Source organism: Eutrigla gurnardus, assembly GCF_963514095.1.
Source record: "Eutrigla gurnardus genome assembly, chromosome: 19".
Lineage (NCBI taxonomy): Eukaryota > Metazoa > Chordata > Actinopteri > Perciformes > Triglidae > Eutrigla > Eutrigla gurnardus.
In genome coordinates this window covers 16,944,849-16,969,439 of record NC_139930.1, presented here as the reverse complement: position 1 = coordinate 16,969,439, position 24,591 = coordinate 16,944,849, and the positions used below count along the sequence as shown (strand labels likewise).

The window sequence follows — 24,591 nt, the reverse complement described above, 5'->3', positions numbered from 1 at the left end:
ATTGGTCATGTTGACACCTCGTCTGCACCGAGCCGAGGAGCAACCGTTGCTCCTTCCTCTTCAGTGAACTCCTGAACCCCCCCCCTCCCACCCCCTCTCCTGGTCTGTGCTCACTTTTTTTCATGCTGGAGGCAACGTTGACCTTTCCAGAGGGGTCAGTCGGTCCACCACTTTGGTCCCCTGAATACTTTGGCAACTTTTTGATGGATCACCATGACAACGGTCACTGTGACCCAGAGGATGAACACTAATCACTTTGCCGATTCCCTGACTTCTCCCCCATTTTATTATTATTACATTTATCACCTTTTTTTTTTATTGTATTTGTATAATTTTATTGTAGTTTATTAATCTATTTTTTGTATTATTTCACACCGTTTTACCACTGTTACAGATTTTAATTCTATTTTTTTTTTTACACTTTTTCTAATACTGTTTGTCTCATTGGTCCCAAATTGTTGGATAGTTGAGCTGCTTCTGTCTTTACTGTCGTCTTTTTATTCAGCTCATTTGTATGAAAGGTGGCGTGCAGATCGATTGATCGGGTGATTGGCCGGGCTTCCAGCCTGATTCCCACAGAGCTGCATGGCTGTGTAGTCTCGTTGCTTTTGCACACATCCTTTCACATCTTTTGCATGAATAACATACTGATTCGATTCTCATGGAGTCGACATATTTGACCTATTCATGCAGATATGTGACAGGTAGTTAAACAAACAGAGCATCACCCTTCCCCAAATCTAAGAAAAACCCACTTCACTCCACCTCGACAATCCCTCTCTCTCCCCCTCCTCCTCCTCCTCCTCTCTCGAGCTGCCCTTGAGCTTTTCTATTACCGCATGGAAAGCACCTCGCAGCCCCTGACAAGCGCGGCGGATCGACACTAAATCAGAAATCAGTGCCAGCCTGCAGATCTGAGCCACCATGAAGGTCACAGGCCCTACACTGCGTGTCGTCTCAATCGTGGGAGCGGGGAGTCGACACAGCGAGGGAGGTGTGTGTGTGTGTGTGTGTGTGTGTGTGTGTGTGTTAACAGGGGAGACACCGAGAGAGGGGGGGGGAGGAAGATATGGAGGGAGAGCAGGTCAACATTAATGCACAAGTCAATGGATGGAGGAGAGAAATAAGGGGGAAGTAAGAACAAATGTATGTGAGAGTATTGAAATCAGACGAGAAGCAATCAAATGATTTTACCTCGTTTTTAAGGAGTTGTGCAAATGATTTAGATAAACATAAAGGGAAACATTTGGACATAATATTTGTTTTTTCCTGGCTGAGGTTTGAACCTTCCCCTGATGTCATGGGATTGTTACACACTGCCATCTAGTGGTAAAACAAGGGAATGGCAGTCACAAATGCTTAGTGTTACTTCACTTGGATGTTGAGCAGAATGATGTGTGATTCAAGTTAAATCTGCGAATGCATGAGCGTTAGAGGGCTTTTTGGCTGTGATGTAATAATTTGGGCTACTTTTTTGTACCGTTCACATGTACCACATACAAAGGAATCGAGAAGAGTAATATAATAATAATAATAATAATAATAATAATAATAATAATAATAATAATAATAATAATTTATTTTTTAGTTATTTTTTAAATCGATGAATAAACATGAATAAATAAAATATTTTTGGTACAGCAGTGTCCCAACATTTATCGTCCTGAATATTTTTGTCCAACCGAAGCTTCCGTACTAGTTTGAGTCACGTGAGTGATTTGTTGTGGTCGTCCATCGGCGCTGGCGACACACAAACAAACATGTCCCGCTGAGTTAGCTTGATAAACGCGACCGCGGTAGCGTCACATCTTAAAATATCGTCTCATAAATATAAAACGGGACATTTCGTCACCGGAAGTTTCTTTTTACTGTTTACTGCCAACGAGCAGTGAGGATAAAAAATAACACACCCACCTGTGACGTCAGGGCTAGCTTGTTTGGTTTGTGTTTAACGCGCTAATATTAGTATTTTCGGGCTGGTATTCAGATAAATATGTGAATCGGCTCCACTCTGTCTCCTCCAGCTGACGTTAGCCGGTTAACGCGATGTTTCGGTGGATTCTTGGGGGTCGAGAGGCTCCGGGTTCCGTGGAGGTAAGACTAGCAGCGGTGGCTAACTGCTAAGCTAACCGTTTACAGTGCTAGCTGTTCTTTAATAATTCTGTATTATTCCTTGATTTATGGGATATTGTTTGGTCACACACACACACACACACACACACACACACACACACACACACACACACACACACACACCGTACGCTTCTTGTCCTGCAAAAAAAAAAAAGGGATGAGAATGATGGGAAGTAACTAAGTACATTCACTCAGGTACTTATACTACATGTACTTGTACTTGTCTGACAGCTGCAGATACTTTGCAAGTGCTTTACATAAAATATTAAAATCATTGGAGAAACAAATATAAACAAGCCAATAAAATAATAAAAAATAAATAAAAACAAGAAGGAGATGGAAAGATGGTGAAGGCTTTAAAAAAACATGAAATACAAGATGTTAAGTAAAAACAACAGTATATAAGCTTCTCATTTTCTTACAAAGTGCATACTTTTACTCTCATACTCAAAGTACACTTAACAGATAATACTTGGGATGCAAGACTTTTACTTGCAGCTATGCGGTATTCTACTAAAACTGGTATAGATACTTTGCAGATGGAAAGATGGTGACAGCTGAAGAAATATAACATATATCGCATAAAAGTATATAAGATGTATATAAGATGCTCATTTTCTTTAAAAAATGCATACTTTTACTCTCATACTCATAGTATACCACGTAGTTACAAGTCCTGTATCCCAAGTATTATCTGCAAAGTGTACTTTGAGTATTTTTAAAGTGTGGTGTAGATATTTTTACTTCAGTGAATCGTCCTCCTCCATCGTTGACATGGTTTCATATAAATATCGATCAGATATGTAGGTTTATACATAAATATGGTCTCCCATCTTCTTTCAGCCACTTCCTCTAATTTCCTCCTCAAGTTTGTTCTCATGATACCAGACATGTTCACCAACTTCCTTTTTTTACAAAACGAAACTATTCATGTACTTTGGGAGGCCAAAGTACGTGTGATCTCGAGCTTTCTGCACTTCTGAAAATGATCAAAATAAATTGTCATCACTTTTAATTAATTCTGTTTAATTAGTTTTTTTGTGTCCAATTCTTCCTTGATTTAAGTTTCTAAATATAAATATATATATTTATATATATATGCTGTTCATTTTGCAGCCTTTTCGTTAATCCTTTTTTTTTTTTTTGGTGTCTTTTGAGATAATCTTATCTCCCTTGAAATCATCTGTCCGAGTAGTTTTAATGGGAAAGTGTCTCTTTGGTGAAACTGTTAATAACAGTTGATGTTCATAAACATCTGAAACATGACAACAAAACGATTAAGGGGAAAAATGTATTTTATAAGCTTACCATTGTTTTAAAAGCTTGTATGTAAGTGCAGTAAATGTCCCTCTGAAATGTATTGGAGTATAAATGAGCAGAGAGTTATAATATTCAAAGTATTATGTATAAAGTCCTTTTTAAAACATTGAAGTAAGTATAATTGTAGTAAGTATAAAATGCCCTTTCCCCCCTGCCTGCCCCGGGCTCCCCAGGACCCCCCCCCCCCAGGCCAGTGTTTGTCTCTGCCTCACTGCGTTGCCTCTTATGTCTGCAGAAAAGCCCCTCGTTGTGCATCGGAGAGGAACAGCCCAAAAACTGGTTCACTGAGCTGCAGGTGCTGAAAGGACATTTTGACATTGTTCGATTTCTGGTGCAGATTGATGACTTCAGGTAAGCAGACCACATCCCTCCCCCCTCCCTCCCCCCTGCTAGTCTTTCTCCCTTTCTAACTCCTCTCCTCTCTACCCTTGGCTGGCCTCTATCCCTCTGTGATTGACAGGAGATCCTCACCTACAGAAAACTTACAGAGCATGACAAGAGCCCAATCATCACCACTATGTGATTGTGTGTGTGTGCACAGTACAGTATAACCAAAGCCTTTTAATGCTGCGCACACACACACACACACACACACACACACACACACACACACACACACACACACACACACACAAAGGTTTTTACACCTGCTCTCCTCCCGTCACTGCTTTGTGGAAGCGTGCTGCACACTGGCATGGTAGAGTGGGTCTGCATAAGTGGTCAGATTGGGATTTATAACAGAACTAAGTATGTGTGTGTGTGTTGTGTTGTGTTGTGTGTGTGTGTGTGTGTGTGTGCCTTCACGCCTGGTCTCCTCCAGTAATAACCCCCCTCCTCCGGGTCCCGTCCTCTCCACACACAAGTCCACAGTCGGGGGCAAAGGGCAGAAAATTCTCTCCAGATTGCTTTTGAAGTCTGAAAACGTATCCTCGACAGTTCCTCTCTTCTCATTTATATCTCTCTGTCTCTCTCTTTTTTTGATCCTCTCATCCTGTCTGTTGATTTGGGGTTTTGGGGAACAGGTAGTGTGGATGGTTGAGGGGTCAGAGGGCAAGTGAAGGTGGAAAGCCCTAGGACAGATGTTGTTTTTTTCTTGTTGGAGATTCTCCGGGGTGGAAATGACTCCTCAGACAGAAGGAGATTAACTCGTGTCTTTGACTACGTGGAAGATGAAGAACACTGAGGTATTTTTGTCACGTCTGCTTCATGTTTTCCAGATGTGCCTCTGCAGGCGACGACGGCCTTGTTCTGGTGTGGAATATCGAGGTGATGCGCTGCAAGCTGATTATTTCACGATTCAGTGAAAAACCAGTGGTACTAATCATCTTCCTTCCTTCTGATTGTCAGACTGGGGAGAGGCTGCAGGAGCTGAGAGGACATTCCCAGCAAATAACAGCCATCACCACCTTCACCTGTAACAACGGACTCACGGCCCACACCTCGCTCCTCACGGCCTCCTCAGACCGGAGTCTCAGCGTATCCTCTCAGCAGAAACAAAGCACTCCTACATGTACACACACTTTAATCAGACATTTCATGTTGCTGTGTTTGTTTGCATGTCATTGTCCTTCACCCTGATTGGTCAGCTGTGGGATCCTGATACAGGCAACAGGGTTCAGACCATTTCAGACCTCCAGTCGTCTGTGAAGGTAATGGATAATCCTTTTTTTTTAGACATGTACCTTGTTACGTAACCCTAATAACATTTCCACAAAGAAAAGACAAAAAATATCTATATAATATAAGAATGTTAAAAAACAATTTTTTGGGGAAACTGCTTTTTTCTGGAATTTGAATCCAATTCTTTTCTACACTTTAGCTTTGTGTGTTATAAAAATAAAACTGTATTTCCTCCCTGACAGCAGCGTATCCAAGCTAATGATCTAAAGTTCCTGTATTTGAAGTAGTTGTATTTGTTAGTCGGTTTATTGCATCCTCATATAGAACATATACAGAACGTCTTCCAACTCTGGGCAATTAGGTTTGTGTTGGCAAGATGTGCAACACACTAATTAAAGCGTCTGACACTGAACGTTTGTTCTGCTAGCTATGATTTAAGACACAAACGCTAATTGCCTCCACTTGATCACACGTTAAAGTTAATTACATCATATATAGGTTAATTGTATTTGATATATCTGTGTGTGTGTGTGTGTGTGTGTGTGTGTGTGTGTGTGTGTCAGTGCCTGCTGGTGTTGGAGCGGCTGTGCGTCTGGCTCTCCGGCGGTGAGGAACTGTGTGTGTGGAACAAAGACTTCCAGCTGCAGAGTCACAGACAGAACCACAGCGACACCGGTGAGGAGAACCTAAAGGAGCAATCACTGTCACAACAGACCGCTCGCCCCCCGGTGCCGCCGCACCCGGAGTCAAACGTTTGACGCTGTTCTTGGCGTTTTTGCAGGAATCTCTGCTTTGATAGAGCTGCCCAAGAACTGTGTAGCAGCGGCGATGGATAAAGAGATCGGTAAGACGCGGGTTTGATCAGTGATCAATATGAGACGGGAGCTTTAAAGGTATCATATGTGACAATTTACATGTGGGTTTTTTTCATTCCAATTTGTATTGGAGTATGTTATACAGCACAACATACATAAACATTTTATTTTTCTTTAAAAACAATAAAATAAATTAAAATATATATAAAATATATAATTCTATATACCTACAAATATATATAGATATATACATGTGGGATTTTTTTTTGTAATTTATTTTTGAGTCCAGATTCTATTTTCCTCGACGATGCAGAGTTCACAAGCACATTAAAGTTATTAAAATCAATTAAATATCTTGAATAGAGAATCCAAGCTGTTAACTTAATGTGTTTGTATTTATTTTTTACAAAAAAATAATAAAATGACACCGAGAAGTTCTCTCTCCTTTTAAAAGTGCTTGTTTTGCCAAAATAATTGTGATTCATAATCATAAAAATAATCTAAAAAATGGCACTAAAACATCCTGGAATCACTTTACATTTGAAGAAACAAATATTTTTATTTGTAAGTGAACATCCTTGAAAAAAATAAGATTAAAATCAAACTAAATGAAGGTCATAATAAACCATAACGTCTCCCCGCATAAATTAAATGATAAATATTAAAAAAATGGCTAAATTGTGAGTCTATTTTTTTATTAACATATTACACAATACGTCCTGTAGTTTTTTTAGTGAACATCCTTGAAAATGTTTTTTTAAAAACAAACTTTATTAAGGTAATAATAAACCATAAAGTCTCCCTGCTTATAGATAAATGATAAATATAAATATTTATTATTCTCATATACAGGATATTTCTGTTAAAGGCTGTATTTGTGACTCCCATGATTGTGAACCATATTATATTATATAATGATAATGAAAGGCTCCATCCTCTGCAGTGATCTACAGGCTGACGGCCTCCTCCTCCGACTCCTCGCCGACGCTGGCCGAAGTCCGCTGTCTGTCCGACCATCAGGACCGGATCCGAGCGCTCATCCCCGTCAGCGGTCCGTTTTTCTAGATTCACACATTGCACGTCTTGTCCCGGTTTCACCTGACTTTAGCTCCGCCCCTTCCTCAGACGGCCTCTTCGCCAGCGGCTCCCACGCCGGCGAGTTGATCCTATGGGACGCCATCGACTGGAACATCCTGGGCTACGAGCACATCCTGTGGGAGGAGTCACAAGCCTGCACGCAAGCAGAAATCCGATTGGCCGCTCCCACGCCCAGTGAGATGTCCATCCAGCACCTGTCCACCAATGGGAGGGTGAGACGCACGTTAGTGGCGAGGGGTGTGTTTGTTGTGGTCGCCATGGCCGACGGCTGATCATCTGTGTGTTTGTAGCTCATCCTGGCAGCCGTGGGCAGCGGCCTCTACGTGTACAGCGTTCTGACCAAGACGGTGGTGGCGTACAGGAAGGCGGCGCACGACTCCAACGTGCTCCACACCGCGCTGCTGTCCGACAGGTGAGGTACCAAGCCCCGCCCCCCAGCCGCTCACACCTGGGATGGGATATCAGGGTCTCTCAGAGCATTCAGATCATTCACGAGGAGAGATTTTTATAGATCTTACCTCACGGATGCAGTATGAAACAAGGGGCCGAGTGTTTCTATCAGCTCTGACCAAAAACCTATTTTACCCTTTTATTTCATTAGAATATATATATATATATATATATATATATATATATATATATATATAATCCTAAAGACGTTAAATGGTTAAGTAAAGTACAAAAAGCGAAGATTAAAGGAAAGACTAAAGAGGATGCATACATTAGTTTTTTCTGCTTTCTCCAGTTAATAATGTTGCAAACCCTCAGATTTATACTGGAGGCTCTGTGGTGGTTTCTGATTCCCAGTTTGGGAGTTCCTGGTCTGGATTTAACGGTGCAACAAGCATGCACTACATTTGTCATCCACATGAGGGCGCCAAAGCCCTCCTTTGCTTCAAAGCAACACTGAGACTTTCAGTGACGTTAACGGTTTTAATGGCTCCTATGAGAATAAGTCAATCAGATATTAATACAGTCTCCTGGGCTGTGATCATTCCAGATGTTTAAACATCGAGAGTCGTCGGGAAGTGGGCAGCTATAAAAGTTCACCTGCTGTTTAAAATAGTAAAACCAGGTCTGACCATGACCTCCGTCTCTGTTTCAGCCAGCTGATGTCCTGCTCTGAAGACGGCAGTGTGAGGATGTGGGAGATCCAGGACCTGCCGTTACCCGCTGAACCGGCCTCTCCAGGTCTCACACACACACACACACACACATCCACACACACACACGGTGTGTAACCCTCTTAAAGTCGAGCTGAAACAGGGTTTCAGGATTCTCTAACTTCTGAAACGCACCGTATTTTGATTTTAAAAAGATTGTTTTATTTTGTTAAATAAGTGGCGGTGCAGTAATGTGGTCCAGATGTGGTGTTGTGTGTATCAAAGAGAGAGAGACTTCCCTCTAAGTGGTCTAGAGTTGACTTGTGTCTGTGTGGTCCTTCACCCTCTGATGTTTGAGCTGTCGTCATTCTGAATATATATATATATTTATATCTCACAGCTGGGGAGAACACTCGGGCTAAATCACCTGCTGATCATCACCAACTATTAGTCTGTATGGTTTGTTTTACGTCTCCAGGAAGGATTGCTCGTTGCATCTCCCGTTGCCGGGGAACTTTCAGCATATTTCAACCTGCTGTATAACACATGAATGTTTATGTCGGCTTCATCTCATTGTTGAGCTCTCCGTCCTACGACTCACAGTGAGTTCATGGTGCAGCAGCAATGAAGCTAGAAAAAGACCCGTCCACTCCCCCGCTGCCTTAGAGACGGAGATTCTCCTCAGGAGTTGGTGGAGACCAAAACATAGCTAAAAGAAAGTGAATACTAGATTTAAATTCATCATGAGGACGAAAACGACTCCAAATCAGTGATAATGTTTCCCTGGATGTTATATATATCTACGAGTTCAACATATGTTTTAAAAAGTGTTGAAATATCTCATACGATACACGATTTTCACACATTTATTTTTCCTCTCCGTGACTTTTGTCATGTCCCCTATTTACTATTTATAGTATTTTAATCTACTGTTTGATTCAGTTTCCACTATCGTCTGATTGAATTTGAACTTTTCTTTTATTGCCTTTTTGTTCACCTGAAATAACCTGCATTTTTGTTCTCGCGAGTCGAGGGCAGACCGACGTGTAAAAGCAGTAGTACTGCCGTAGTACTGCCGGTAGTACTGCCGGTAGTACTGCCGTTACTAAAGGAAGTACCACTAACGTCTGAGTTGAGTCTCCCTCTCCGTCCTGCAGGCTTCTTCGGGATGTGGACGTTCGGCCGTCCCAACAAACAGAGCTGTCCTCCGATGAAGAAGGCGGCCGACGTCCCAAACATCAGGACGCTGGAGCTGACGGGCGATCTGATTGGTCACTCGGGGGCGGTCCAGGTAGGATTAATTTATTACTTTCCTCACGTCCAGACTTCATATTCTGTTTAAAAACGGGAGTGTTTCTGTTTCAGATGTTTGTCAGCTTCCTGGAGGACGGCCTGCTCACCTGCTCCACCGACCACCTGCTGATTCTCTGGAAGAACGGGGAGCGACAGTCCCGCCTCCGCAGCCTGGAGCTGTTCCACAAGCTGGAGGAGAACGGGGGGCTCTGACCTTTGACCCCCGAACGTCTCCGATCATTAAATCCACTGGAATGTCTTTGCCTTATGACTGAATCTATCTAACTTAAGTTAAATTAAACAATCTCTCAAACAAACGGCAATATCTTTTTATTTCTGATACCTTATATGGGATGTTATGGGTCATGTGATGGAGGCTTAGCAGGTCAATGATTGGCTGCTGTCGCCTGAGTAACTGCAGTCCTCATTCTTATAAAAATTTTTTTTATTAATTTATGTCCCCTAAATATGAAGCTTAGCTTAGCATAAAGACTGGAAATATTTAATTGTTTTATTTCTCATTCTTTATTATTTTTCATGTATGTTTATATACTTTTTATTTATTTATTCTTTTTCTTTTATTTTAATTACATTTTTTTATTTCTCATTCTTTTATTCTTTTTCATTTTTTTTGTATTATTATTATTTTCTTTATAATTAAACTTCTATTCATTATGTTTTTGCACAGTTGCTGATATAATTATTAAACTTAATATAAAATGAGATTTCAGTGGCGGCTGCGTCGGCTTGTTTCATCGTAAAAATCAAAATATATTGAAAAAGATTTCATGCTTCGGGTTAAACAAACATCTAAAGTGTTGGCGATGCTTCTAGAGTTTCCAGGCTCCGCCTTCTCCCTCTTCTAGATTTATGTTTGTTATATTTAAAAAAATGTCAAACTATTCCTTTAACTTATTCCACTATTCATGTCACATCTTCATATTTTAAGAATTCTTTAATCATCTCTCGCAATACATTAAAATAGTGTTTGACAGAGAACATCAAAATAAGACATCATAATCCAAAAGAAGCAGAGATTTTAGAAATCCCCCCCGTAGAAAGCAAAGCAGTAAATGAACCGTGAGTACAGAGAACAGCAGGTACGTTAGGTAGTTTTACAGTTTACACCCAAACACACAGACGAGATTAAGGCGTCGATTCAGACCTCGGTCATCAATGACATGACGTCATCTTATTGATTATGGATTTATGAATATGTGTTTGTGACCATTTCTGTCTCTTTAAAAACAAATTCATAGTGGAATTCACGTCTTTACAAACCTTCATTAAAACCAATAAAAAAAAAAATCATGGTGTAAAAAATAAAATGAAAATCAGGACAATCGTGACAATTAACACCGACTTCAAGACTGTAGCACGAACCATAAAGCAACACATCCGAGGTCACGTATTTTATTTGTATAATATCTGAGATATGGCTTCAGTTTAGAGAGGAGGAACTATTTCCACCAAAAATACTTGTGTTTGTGTAAAGAGGACCAAGAATAAGGCACCGGTGACCACCGCTCTGTGCCTTCTGGGTGTAAAGTGCCTTTCTGGGGATTTAGAGCTGAAAAGTTCACCAAAGCAGTTCAGATATATTTATTGGTATCTGTAGATTATTTAACCACTATTTTTAGATTTCTAATGATAATAAAATCAAAGCTAAAGTGCCTCTACGTGTTTAAAATGTAAAGAAAAGTGCTCCGACATTAACGAAGAGGTAATTCTGGTTCAATTCTCAAACATGAATCTTTGTATCTTCTTCGCTGCAGCGCCTCCATGTCGCCACCAGGGGGCAGACGAATCCAAATCATCTAAAAAGAGCTTGATTTCTCCCAGAACTACCCGGTGAATTTCATTGTTTGAGATACAGTTAATAAATGTGTTTAAATAAAAAACCATGCCAGTTGCTGCTTCTTTTTTTTTTCATGAGGTCCAACGCAGCGACTCCAGCTCGGCTTCAGTCGGTGTTTTTCTTTCTTTTCCTTCTTTTGTGGGTGCAAACGTCTACAGTTGGTGTCACAGAAGCTACGCGTGTCATACTGGTGTTTCTATGACGTCATGAATGTTTCACAGCTAAAACAACGCAGTGCAGTTCTGTTCCTCCGTTTGTTCTGACGGAAACAAAAAGGACGATGAAGCCGTGAACGTGGCTACGTGATCTTTAATCCACGTGAGGAAGAAACCCTGTTGGCTGCCTGGTTCTGGTTCTCCCCTCTGATTGGACCACGTCTCTACGGGATCACCAGGATCAGGGATTTGCTCTGTAAGTGTTCTCGTTCCCAAATGTTTCCTTTTACAGCAACAGACAGACGAGGAACGAAAAGATGAATTTAAAGGAACTTTAAAAGCAGAAAACAGCGAGACGCTGCTGAGAAGGTCTCTGATTGGCTAAAGTGCAGGGTTCTGGTCCAGATTGTCAGGTGGAGTCGTGAAGGTCCACGCAGATTCACAGGTGCTATCAGGGATTATTAACAGGGCCATAAAAGGGGGCGGGGCCTCAAACGTCAACCTGTCCTCGCCGCCGCCAAAGAGGCTGTGATTGGATCTCAGTGTTTCATCAGTTAGTGATGTCAGAGTCACCCGATCCAATGTGTCCGGGAGGGTTGGGGGAGGAGCCTAGGTGAGGTCCGTCCAATCACAGACGACGAGACTAACCGCTCCGCCACAGGGCTGCTGTCCTGCCCTGCTGGGGGGGACAGGAGGAGGAGGAGGAGGAGGTCAGGACGGCGGCGGAGGACGAAGGCTCTTACACTTCATCTCGTCCAGACCCTTCCAGTACTTGAAGTTCTCCGACAGGTGCTCCATGAGACCGGGCAGGCTGGCGAAGGCTGGGGGGTCAAAGGTCACAGATCAGATCAGGTTTACCTTCAATCCACAGAACCTGGACTGCAGATTTAGTCCACTGTCTCCAACATTAAGACCCCAACATGGGGGTCTCAGGGTCTCTCTCTCTCTATTAAACACAAACTGACCCGACACGCTCGCCCTAACACACACTTCCTGTGTGTGTGTGTGTGTGTGTAACACGTGACATCATAGACATCATCGGGTGAAGAGGTCTCTCCGCCTTTCTCTCCCCCGTATAGTTTACATCCTCACCCCACCCCTCCCCCGACCCCACGGTGACCCCCCCTCCTCCGACCCCACGGTGACCCCGGTGAATTGAAAGCTGCTGCTGCATGTGTGTTTGTGCGTTAAGTGAAATTTAAATACTCTCCCTCGACTCCACTATATTCCCCCCCCCCACCCCCCCCCCCCCCCCCTCCCCGTTTCTCTCCCCCGTCCTGCTGGCATTTGGAATCTTTCCGTGACATCACAGCAGCGTTGACAGTAAACAAGTTCCCTCTTGGGGGAGCCTGAACTAAAAGGGAACATTCAGTGGGAACGAGGAGCTCGAAGCGCCGTGCTCGTCCTTCCCCACGTTCTCTTTCCCGAGATTTCCCAGCATGCATCTGCAGCATTCCAGCCTGGCCTTTGTCCTCGCAGTCGTTCGGACGCTTGGCTTCATTCATTCCATTTGAACAGCTAAACATGTTGGCCGACGACCCCGAGCTCTGGCTCCGTCTCTACTCGAGGACCAATCGAGATACAAAAGCTAATTAAAGGAAACAAACGTGAGGTTTATTTTTCGAGTTTGTCCCGAAGCTTTCAGCCTCAGAGTCAGACTTCCTTCAAACCAGGGATTCCAAGGTCACGGCTTCGTAAAACACTTATATTTGGAGGAGCTACGTCAACGCATTCACAGAAAAATGTGCCTGAGATGATTAAGTGAAGTGAAAAATAATTCATGTGAAGTAAGCTCGCTTTTTTTCCGACACTGTAACACGCCGTCGTACGACGAAGGTTTCTGTGAGATCTCTTACCGTCCCAGGCGTCGAACATGTCGGTGATGAAGTAATCCATGAAGGAGATCTGAGATTTGGGAACGCTGCAGGTGTTCCTGTCAAACACCGGCATCACCACCGGCAGCCCCTGTCTCTTCTCCTCGTCCGTCTGCAGAGAGATCACATCAGAGATCACGACCGAGATCACGACCGAGATCCCAATGAAGCACTAAGAATGAAGCAACCTGAGCTAAAGAACCGGATCCAGGATCCGGTCCACACACCTGTGCAAAGTACTCCTCTGAGATGCGTCCGGCCCACTCGATGCAGAGCTCCAGAGGTCTGCAGGGGTTCGCCACGTCGGCACACTTGATCAGCATCCTCTTGATGAGCAGCCGGTTCTCCGGAGAGTTCCTGATGTTGGCCGGACCGTCGCCCTCGCTGCTCACGCTCTGCAGACGGATTCAGATAGACTGTTACCTGTCTGTCTCTACATGTGATAGACTGTTACCTGTCTGTCTCTACATGTCTCCCTGTGATAGACTGTTACCTGTCTGTCTCTACATGTGATAGACTGTTACCTGTCTGTCTCTACATGTCTCCCTGTGATAGACTGTTACCTGTCTGTCACTACATGTCTCCCTGTGATAGACTGTTACCTGTCTGTCTCTACATGTGATAGATAGTCATTTTTATGACTCTTTAACAATTTTAAGTATTTTTTTATGAATATATTCTGACTGACTTTTTCGTGAATTTTCGACGTGCAAAAAATTGATCATGGCTTTTTATGGCTGTTTTGGACTCACTACACTGAGACTAGGTGCGTCAAGCGATATGAGCGATTTTTATGACTCTTTTAAATATTTTTTTATGAATATATTCTGACTGACTTTTTCGTGAATTTTCGACATGCTATAGCATGACCTTTTTTTAACAATATGATTAAGGCTATTATTTTTAAAGATTATTTTCTTGCATAGACACCTTTGTATTTAGCGGTGGATAGAGAGGAAACATGGGAGAGAGAGGGGGATGTGACATGTATCAAAGGCAGTGGCGGCGCCAGAGTATTTTTTCTGGTTCAACTACGGTGGGGCTAACTCATACGACGGTGGGGCTCAAGTCAATGTCAGAATTTCAATGTGAAAATATAACAACACCCAGTGGCGCTGCCAGCCGGAATCCAGTACGCACTGGGAGGACTTTTTTTGAAGGTGGAAAAAAAAAAATTGATGCTGCTGAACCGGGCCGGATGCAGCCGCATTTGAGAGGACGATCGCGCGTGTGTGCGCAATTACGCATAGCGTGTGTTGGCCCCTCTCCACTACACAATACAGCTCGGCTCTAGTCTCGTTTCCTCTCTGCTGCTGAGCACTGTGGGCCGAGCCGATGCATGTCTCTCTCCCCGGGCCGGCAGAGTTATCATACCGTACTGTGCGTGCGTGTCCAAGCGTGTGTGTGCGTGCGTGGAGTGCTCACAAGCGTGCGCTTGTGTTTAGGTCGGGGATGGAGGGCACAAAAAAACTATTTGCACCGGGGCCTATCACCATGATATACACTACTGATTTCACTGATACTGAAAACATTAGATTTTGTCTTAAAAAAGTATTTTTCCATTTGTTGTTGTATTTGCCGTTTCTGTGCGTACATTGAAATTGAATCCTGGCGGCGGCGCTGACAACACCCTCCCACAGCTATAAACACGCACACAGTGAGAGAGAGAGACAGAGACCGCGAAACGTGAATAGTTACGTTAACAGCCGGGACCCGAGTGGTCATCTCCCCCTGCAGGTGTCAACGGTGCGTCCGTAGTTTTATCCAACACGCCCGCCACCGCCAGCTGTTGTTCCGTCCGACGACGTTTAAAAACAAATGTATCCATCTTCAATTTTGACCAGCTTACTAACGTTAACTTAACGTGAGTGACTATAAGCCGCTAACGCGAACTGCTAGAGCCAGGTAGCTTACAAACTAGTAGCCTGCTGTCTCTGTGTCGAGCATACACTAAAAGCGGCTCACATGAGTGACGTTTACGTACAGACAGTACAGTCTGTTAATGAACCCAGATCAGTGACAGTTGTCATCGCAGCTGCCTGAATGCCGTTACGACGTGACGTGGTGGTGCTGTTGAACTCCGCACTTTTCTTGGTTATTTTGTTGTTTATTTTTCTTGGTGGTTTTATGGTAGGGCTAACGGTAGGGCTGACACAATTCTTGATGGGGCTATAGCCCAACCAAGCCCCTCCCTGGCGCCGCCACTGCGCGCAGCACAGTAGACTTGCTCCGCAAGACGCGCGGCCGCAACAATCCTCGCCGCGCGCTCCCGCTACGTTCTTCTTCGTGTACTTTACGCGCTTGATGTTGTTCTGATGCCGCTCTGCCTCGTTAAACCACCACGATGTCGCTTTCTACTTTGAAAACACGGAAAGTTTACACTGTATTTTGTGTGAGCGGAACAGGACATGCATTTATAAGAAAAATGCCGCTGTGTGTCTCCGTCCAAAATCCGCTTTCCTCGCGCTGCCTGCTCGCACAGATCCGCTCGTGCGCACATTCGCTGATGCAGGTCGAGTGTTGTCGAGAAATATATGCAGAGACGGCGACCTTAATAAGTCACTCTCTCCTTGAATCCTTGAAAACCTTGAATACACTCTGGTTGAACAAAAATGTTGAATGCAAATATAATTGCAGAATTGCAGACTGCTTGCTGTGCCACCTGACTTAATCCAACTGCACCAATACACCATCCCACGCGTCTCGTCTGTTTAGGGTTTTTTCGGTGGGTACCACCGGGGCCTGAAAAAAATTCTAGGGGAAACACTGATGTCTCCCTGTGATAGACTGGTGACCTGTCTGTCTCTACATGTCTCCCTGTGATAGACTGCTGACCTGTCTGTCTCTACATGTCTCCCTGTGATAGACTGGTGACCTGTCTGTCTCTACATGTCTCCCTGTGATAGAGTACACTCACACTGCTGCTCGTCTCCTCGATGGCGGCCATCGGCTTGTTGATGCTGTTGACAAACTTGCTGACGTGTTCGAAGTGTCGGGTCATCTCCGTGGCCAGCACCATGTCGATGATCGACTGTCGCAGCGTCCGGAACTGGTTCCTGTCAGCAGAGAGCGGTGGGGGGGGGGGGGGGGGGGGGGGGTTAGACCTGGACCTGTCTAACACCAGTGCTATGATGTCACACGCTCTGGGACCGACCGGTCTATGTTCTTGAAGATGTTGCTCTTGGCGTCCCGGACGGTGAGCTGGAAGGCGAGGGCGGCGTGGTGGCTCTCCAGCACCGCTGTGTCGTTGTAGAGGATGGCCAGCTCGCTGCCGGCGTTGCACAGGAAGGAGTTGGTCCGGCCCGGGTGGTCCACGTCGTGCACCGTCGCCGCGATCAGCGCCGCCACCTCATCCAGCTGGTCCAGACTGCTCTGCAGGACACAATTTACATCCCTCATATTAAATACAATATTACGTACAAACGCAGTCTGCATGTTTTTAAAAATCACAAACTAAGTCAAAGAGCCGTCGTCTTTGTCCTGTGGTACCTTGACCCTCTCCTTGCGGAGGAAGTAGGCGGTGGCGTGCAGCACGTCGGCGGCGTGCGTGGAGTTGTGGTAGGAGTTGGAGGCGTGGTAGCTGGCCTCCATCAGCTGCAGCCAGCAGCGCAGCGTGGCGTCCCGAGCAGCTCAGGAAGTCGCACACGCCGAAGCTGGTGAAGATCTTCAGGCCGAGGTACGTCAGCGGCCTGCAGAGGACACGACACACTTTGATTTTCACCTCGTCTTTCATCCTCATGATTAGTCCATGTACCATGTGTGTGTACTAAGAACCGGCCCACCCCGGTGGCTCCGCCTCCTACCGTTTGTGCGTCGCCGCCTCCAGCTCCAGGATGTTGAACTCCCAACACTCCTCGTCACTCAGCATCTCGGCGATGGACGGGGGGACGTCGTTCAGCGTGACGGGGAGGGCCAGCTGGCTCTGGCTCATATCTAACACACACACACACACGTTATAAGGTGATTTGACCATAAAAGGAACCGAGAGGGAGCTGTTCGGGATTTAAGGAATACATAATAATAAATGACCGAGCTAAACTCGGCTCTCTGATATCTGAAAATATAATATAATATGATATGATATAATATAATATAACATAAACACATTATAAATGTGACTTTGAGACGTTGGTAGAAAGACGGCGTGTGATCAGATTGTTTCAGCAGCTCAGAAATACAAAAAAAAACAAAGTACTAAGGTACTTTTACTTTATACTACATTCTAGAGCCTGTACTTTTACTCCTTTACTTGAGTAAAGAAGTTGAATCTTCTATTAGTACTTCTACTTTTACAAGTATCTCTACTTCTACTTTTACAACTATCTGTACTTCTACAAGTATCTGTACTTCTACTTTTACAAGTATCTCTACTTCTACTTTTACAAGTTTCTGTACTTCTACTTTTACAAGTATCTTTACTTCTACTTTTACAAGTTTCTGTACTTCTACTTTTACAAGTATCTGTACTTCTACGTGAGTACAGAACGCTCTGCGTTCAGCCCTCTTTACAGCCTGGCTCTGCTCAAATATAAATGAGAGTACTACTGCTGTACTCTGATTCCTTGGCTGTATGAAACGTACTTTTGCAGAAGACGTATTCATTGCCGGAGAGTCTTCGCAGCCCGTCCTGCAGACAGAAACATCAGTTATCTTCAGACCGGTGTTCTTTTTATTATTTAGGACAAGAATCAACAATGTGTTCCTTCATATTCTGGTTTGGGTCTTTCGATGGATTTGTAGCCAAAAACAAAAGTTTGAAAATGCGTGTTTTGGTATTTGCTTGAAGTTTCAGGCTGACTCACAATCACCTGCAGAAACATCTCATCGTTTTTATTCAGAAATCAAAGAAACAAAGGTTTCGTTCAGCAGGAATGCTGTTCCATGTTAAACCTATGAGGTCAGAGCATTTTACAACAGAATAAAGGGTCTAACTTCTCCTTATAAAGGATGAAGGAACCTGAACGCCTCTTACGTTCATGAGCCCCCCCACCAGGTCGGTGGTGTGGGGGTCGTCCTCTTTGGAGGCCAGCTGAGGGGAGTAGAGCTCCGTGGTCCTCAGGATCTCCAAGACCCGGTCCAGGGCCTCGGCCACCGTCACTGGACTGCTCTCCTGGGCCGCGTTGATGATGTTGATCACCTGGAGGAGGAGGAAGAGGAGGGAGGAGGAGGGAAGAGGGAGGAGGAGGAGGAGGGGTTATTATTCCTATACTGTTTCACAATCAGCTTTCATCCACCTTTTAGTTAGTTAGTAGGTCGTAGGAAGTACTAATAACTGTAATAAAATGGTCCTCATTTATTTAACGCTTTTATCCAAAGCGCTTTACATCAATGACTGTCATTCACACACCGACAGCGGAGTCAACCACGCAGGGCGACAGCCAGCTCGTCAGGAGCAATTAGGATGTCTAGGTGTCTTGCTCAGGGACACTCAGCTAGGAGGAGCCGGGGATCGAACCAGCAATCTTGCGGTTACCAGCCAACCCGCTCTACCTCCTGAGCTAATGCCCCTCATATTTGAATGTATTTTCTACTGCTGTATTTACTTCCCAGTATTATTATGAAATGGTAACTATCAGACATCCAGTATTATAACCCCCTCACTGTAAAGGTGTTACCTTGGTGATGGGAGCCTCGATGGTCATGGAGTGAATCCTGGCGACGGAGGAATATCGTCGATTCTGTAAACTGGGAGCTGGAAGAAGAAAACATTCGGGACTCTGATCGTAACAAATACAAGCAGATACGTTCTGAACAATCTTACCGTCGCTGCTGCGCGAGCTGATGGACCTGGCATCCAGGGAGTCTTTCCTCCGGTCCCGGTGGCGGAGAGAATGGCACTCTGCAGAGGGACGGGGGGCACAACGGACGAGTCAGACTCATACAGGTGATTCTCAGACTCATACAGGTGACTCTCAGACTCATACAGGTGAGTCAGACTCATACGTGTCTCGTGGTGAAGGTACCTGACTGAGAATGTTCCCCGCTGCATCTCTCCTCCTTGTTGCACTTGTGGACCTGACAGACAGACAGACAGACAGACAGACAGACAGACAGACAGACAGACAGACAGACAGACAGGATTAGAGTCGAAGGTTTGGACGACGACCAGGACTCACGGCTGGTTCACCTTCACCGTGAGGAACGTAAAGAACCAGCTTTTCCTGTTCCTTGAACGCATCCCGTGATTTGATGTTTCTTTATACTTTAAAGATCTCATCACCTCAACAACCTGTTAAAACGTAGCCCGTCTTAAAATTACAGGGAGACACTGACTCTACGTTGGTATTGATTTAAAATTGTCCTGAAATTGGCCCGATTTCTCTCCTCAATCCTAACATTTCCCATGACTGTGAACACCTCATCGCCGTGTGTTCGTAATAACAGGTTTCATGCAGGTGACACTTCGGTCCGGTTCATCCTGTCAGTCACAGTGAGCTGTGTAGATATGAGATGAGCCGGTTTAATCCGGTTACAGAGGATTCTCCTCACCGGTGACTCACCCTCACATCCCGCTGAGCGTGCACATTTCTGTCAGACACATTTATTCAGTTATGGATGGAAATACATGGGAAGAATCTGATTCTGATACAGAGAAAGTAGTCCCCCCCTACATCCGGGTCTCAGTGAATCCCAGACGGAGTAAACGGGATTAAGGCAGCATAAACACTCTAATGACATGCAGGGAGGCCAGAGTTTGCTGCGTCTTAATGGGCTTCTTGGGCTGCGAAGCACAAACACACATCTCAACAAACTAAAAACATCTTTACAAACCCGGGAACAGACCCCGGACCTGCTGCAAGTCTGGAGCGCTGCTGGCAACTAAACAAACGCTGTGAAATGGAAAACCAGGTCCACGGCCAAAACATCTGGGTGGGAACAGATGAGGAGGAACATGAGTGGTTTACGTGCTGGGAGGGAAAACGTGGAGCGGACCGGGGTTACGTGGAAGGACCTCCGAGACATGATTTAGTTTAAAATGTCAGCAAATTATACGGTTTTTTGTTGTTTGCCTTTTTTCTTCTCTTTTCTTTTCTTTTTTAAGAAATTATGATTATTATTTCTCTGTAATTATGTTGTGATTAAACCCTCAAAACGAGATGGTACATCTCAAGAGGGTTTATCCTACTTTGCATGGAGGTGTAAAAAGGGGGACACCCTGAAACCTGATCCAGGAGGTTATGGAGGTATGGAGAACGGGATCAGCCTCTGCCGGGTCTTATAGGATCCCGATCCGCTGCAGGACTGAAGGCCACTTGGCTTCGGCAGGCGGACGCCAACAGGCTGACTCACCTCGTGTCCACGCCATGAAAGAGAGAGCGGCGAGCTAAAGCGGCTCCCCGTGCAGCTTTGCATTGTGGGTATAAATAGCCCCGGCACCTGGCTGCTAGCCTTTAAGCAGGGGGGGGGGCTGGATGCTTAGCCGTAGCTTAGCGTAGCATTACGTCATTGTGTTTGTGTGAGATCTGGTTTGGAGTTATGTTTTCAGGGACTTTCAGCTTTTTGTTTTCCAGGAAGAATATAATATGTTATTTTGATCTAAACATTTTTTAAATGTGTGGACGATGATCTAAAAGGGTTAAAGAGGCATTTGTTTTATTTCAGCTGAAAAAAAAAAAAAAAACGTTTGTAAACTCTGTATTTTATCATTTGAGCCGACGAATCAGCCTTTTGTTTTTTAAGATTTTAAATGTGCTGTTTGGGCTGGAAGGTGGTTACCGCGGTTTTATTGCCGCTACTCAAAAGGGTCAAAGCCCGGGTGTGACTTCCTGTGAGAACCAGTACTGCTCCCTGTGGGCCTCCAGTACCATTAGTGTGTTAACTAAACAGATCCCAGAGCAGCGTTTCTTCAAGGCCTGAGAATCTGGAGATACGTGAACGTGATGCACGGATATTCTAGAAAATCTAATTATAGGGAAATGGAGTATAAAGAATGTCCGTAAGCATGAAATCTGAGTATCTGTATTTGTATTTATTCTCTGTTATGTCCAGAAGGACAAAAGATAAAAATAATATCAATATTAGGGGCAAAATCAATTCATTTAAAATTTACAAAAATTCTAAATCAAATCATATCTTCTAAAAAGTATTATAATTTTGTTCTTGAATAATAAAAGTTAAGCATGAATTAATGTAACATTTGGTCTTAGAGTCGCCTTTGTGTATTTATAATATAATCAGTTTAACTTTAAACTGTATGTCTTTTTGAATTTAAAAAAATAATAATATTTTTTTATTTATTTATGTTTTTGACTGCAGTACTTTGCTTTATTGTATATTCTTTTTAAATATTACTTTATATTATTTACGCACACTGAAGACGAAGGCAAATTCCTTGTGTGTGAAAACGTACTTGGCAATAAACACCTTTATATTTATATAATAATATAATCTCTTTCCTTCATGAGTTTACAGAAGACTGGAGGAGATCCTGAAGCATGGACTTATTAAAGAATCTATTCTGAATCTAAAATGGTGAGACTCCCAGAGATTCCCTCCTCTAATCCTGAGTCTCGTCATCTTCTTGCTTTTCTTCAGATGGAATAAAACCTGCCGTGAGTCTGCAGAACGTGAGCTCCTCGGCTGACTCACCTGGTTGTTGTTGTCCACGTGAGGCCGCTTGATGGACACGAAGTGTCGGATCTTCCTGTTGGACGCCAGACAAGAGTCCGTTAGTCACTGTGAATTCTGGGAAACTCTCCTGAGCACTCTGGGTAATTAATCTGGGCTTACCCTCCCTGGCCCACGACGGGTGTTATCTTCACGTGCTGCTGCACGCTGTCGCCCGACTTCCTGCGGCCGTAGCAGACGCCGTGCCACTCCTTCGGACCACACGGACGCACGCACACACACACACACACACACACACACACACACACACACACACACACACACACACACACACACACACACACACACACACGGTCAGAACGCTGGGGTCACAGACAGACGGACGGACGGAGGTGTGAGGATGACTCACCTTTCCTTTCTTGATGCAGGTGTTGATGGTGTCCAGCAGGTCGGCCTGGTTCTTGTCACTCTTGGGGAGTTCGGTGAGTTCCTTCCCGATCAGCTCGCCCCGATGGTAGCCCATCATCCGCTCGAAGGCCGGGTTCACGTACTGGGACAGAACCACGGGGCGTTAGTAGAGTTAGTACAGTTCATATTCTATCGGTTTCTTATTGCTGATGTTTCCTACAAACCACAGAGCTCCATCATAACGCTCTGTAAACGTGAATCTGTCTGTTAGTGAAAGGGAGGGGAACACTTGGTGGTCCCGAGTCTACATCGGTGTCTGGGTCTCACCCTCACCTGTATCACGTGGTCCTCGCTGGTGATCTCCACGGCCTCCTGACAGTGTTCCAACGCCGTGAAGACGGAGTTACAAGCCCTGCCGGATCAAGAAAAAGGATCTCAGTATCAGAATCAGCATCAGAATCAGCATCAGGATCCGCATCAGGATCAGCATCAGAATCAGCATCAGCATCAGCATCAGAATCAGCATCAGCATCAGCATCAGCATCAGTTAAACCTCCCCGGTATCAACGGCCTCATCGTACGTACCTGAGTTTGAACTGGCAGCGCACCTCCCCGTGTTCGATCTGCAGCAGCTCATTGTAGCAGGCCGCCGCGCTGCAGTTCTCCACGAACCGCTGCACGCCACGAGGGGAGGGGCGTTCGAAGGGAAGGAGGAAGGGGGAGAGAGAGAGAGAGTCAGCAATGATTTTTCTTTATTTGAAACCTTTTTTTTTTTAAAACGTGCTGCCGTATCGGCGTCTGACGTCCCTCTAGAGGCTCAGTGAAAAGCATCTATCTGGTAACCGTGACAACGCATACAAACACACAGCCGGACGTACCCGGCTGAATCCGGCCCGGAGGAGAGGGAGGACGGACGGCTCGTCCTGGTCGGCCGGTCTGCACGAGGAAAGAGAAGAGAGTTTTCATCATCTGGAGCCAGAAACTCACTGGTGGTTTAAAAAGGTGGATAATATGATCTCAAAGGGTTAAAGGACACAACAACATACAACACCTGCGACACAGTCTAACAAACAAACTTACTTCTGAGGCACGACCGCCAGAATGACGGTGTTCTCGGAGGGCTTCGTGGCGCGGATCAACCTGGGAACAGGTTTTGATAAGTCAGAGACTGGTTATACTTTTTAATTAACCATTAAAAGTGTAGACATCTGTGAAACATGCAGGGTTAAACCTCCTGAACTGGAGCACAAAGAGGCCTGTTGTACCTCCGGTGACCACCAGATGGTGCCAACGAGACCTCCACTACAGCGTTCCAGATCGACTGCATTCAGACTCATATTCTTGTTCTGACCAGTTTAAAGGTAGAAACCTCACGTTTAAGATGGTATTGTTTTTTGATTGTTGTGAAGGATTGAATGTTCGTTGTTATAGGAAATGATCTTCGGGCCGATGTCGCCCTTTTAAACTCCTTTGTTTAACGTAAACACGTGTGTTTGTCTGAAAACAGCGAGAGGAAGGAAGTCGGATCAACTTCTTCGAGGAATCGCAGTGAAACGTGACACTTAAAGGCATCGTTGCTTTGTTGATTTCTTTCTTTCTGAGAGTTACATGAGATGATTAAAGAAGCTGCAACCAGCAGCTGGTTAGCTTAACATGAAGACCGCAAACAGCGGGAACAACGTCGTCATTATGACATCATGGTTTGTGGACTGTTTTGAAGCCTCGAGTTTGGACTTTTGGCCGTCACCATCTTGGTTTCATGGTTTTCATGGTCAATCAGCAGGTAAGCCCCGCCCCCTAAAGCATCCCCTGCTTTCTGGTCTGGTGGACTCTAAATGGACCATAATGTACTAAATGAACATCGTGCTGGATTGAAGAAGACTTGAAACTAGAGATTGAGACCATAAACTCATGTTTACAATGTTTACTGAGATAATACATCAAGAGAGAAGTGGGACCATTTTCTCATAGACCTCTATACAACCAGAGAGGAGTCGCCCCCTGGTGGCCAGCAGAGAGAAGTAGGACCATTTTCTCATAGACTTCTATACAACCAGAGAGGAGTCGCCCCCTGGTGGCCAGCAGAGAGAAGTAGGACCATTTTCTCATAGACTTCTATACAACCAGAGAGGAGTCGCCCCCTGGTGGCCAGCAGAGAGAATGGTGAGGCTCACCGGCACACGGCCTCGGGCTCGAAGAAGCGTGAGTGGCGTCCGTCGATGATGATGATCTCGTGGTGTTTGTCCAGGAAACACTCGACGGCGGACTCGGGCGTCTGTGCGATGTTGCACCTGAAGCCGGCGCGGTCGCAGGCCCACCAGAAGGCATCGCTCTGGCCGTCCTCTT

At 44.8% G+C, this 24,591-nt stretch overlaps 2 protein-coding genes across 2 annotated transcripts in view; one reads left to right on the top strand and one right to left on the bottom strand.

The window, feature by feature from the left end:
* The first annotated feature begins 1,712 nt into the window (after positions 1–1,712).
* On the top strand, positions 1,713–9,798 carry wdr41 (WD repeat domain 41). Its single transcript, XM_084034880.1, has 13 exons — positions 1,713–2,094; positions 3,689–3,804; positions 4,671–4,719; positions 4,801–4,929; positions 5,040–5,102; positions 5,637–5,748; positions 5,855–5,917; positions 6,832–6,939; positions 7,014–7,198; positions 7,277–7,398; positions 8,092–8,177; positions 9,247–9,380; positions 9,455–9,798. The coding sequence occupies exons 1-13, from the start codon at positions 2,047–2,049 to the stop codon at positions 9,593–9,595; spliced, it is 1,356 nt and encodes a 451-aa protein (XP_083891006.1). The 5' UTR covers positions 1,713–2,046; the 3' UTR covers positions 9,596–9,798.
* A 101-nt stretch (positions 9,799–9,899) lies between these two features.
* Positions 9,900–24,591, bottom strand: part of pde8b (phosphodiesterase 8B) — a 23,881-nt gene continuing 9,189 nt past the window's right edge. The window contains 21 exon segments of the mRNA XM_084034860.1: positions 9,900–12,216; positions 13,252–13,381; positions 13,497–13,664; positions 16,187–16,325; positions 16,424–16,641; positions 16,759–16,890; positions 16,892–16,958; positions 17,073–17,202; positions 17,851–17,896; positions 18,242–18,406; positions 18,885–18,961; positions 19,031–19,108; positions 19,233–19,284; positions 21,859–21,913; positions 22,000–22,088; positions 22,247–22,387; positions 22,579–22,657; positions 22,831–22,919; positions 23,124–23,181; positions 23,326–23,385; positions 24,420–24,591. The exon segment at positions 24,420–24,591 is cut by the window's right edge and continues 19 nt beyond it. Coding sequence (XP_083890986.1) covers positions 12,107–12,216; positions 13,252–13,381; positions 13,497–13,664; positions 16,187–16,325; positions 16,424–16,641; positions 16,759–16,890; positions 16,892–16,958; positions 17,073–17,202; positions 17,851–17,896; positions 18,242–18,406; positions 18,885–18,961; positions 19,031–19,108; positions 19,233–19,284; positions 21,859–21,913; positions 22,000–22,088; positions 22,247–22,387; positions 22,579–22,657; positions 22,831–22,919; positions 23,124–23,181; positions 23,326–23,385; positions 24,420–24,591 — 2,255 coding nt within the window. The 3' untranslated portion in view covers positions 9,900–12,106.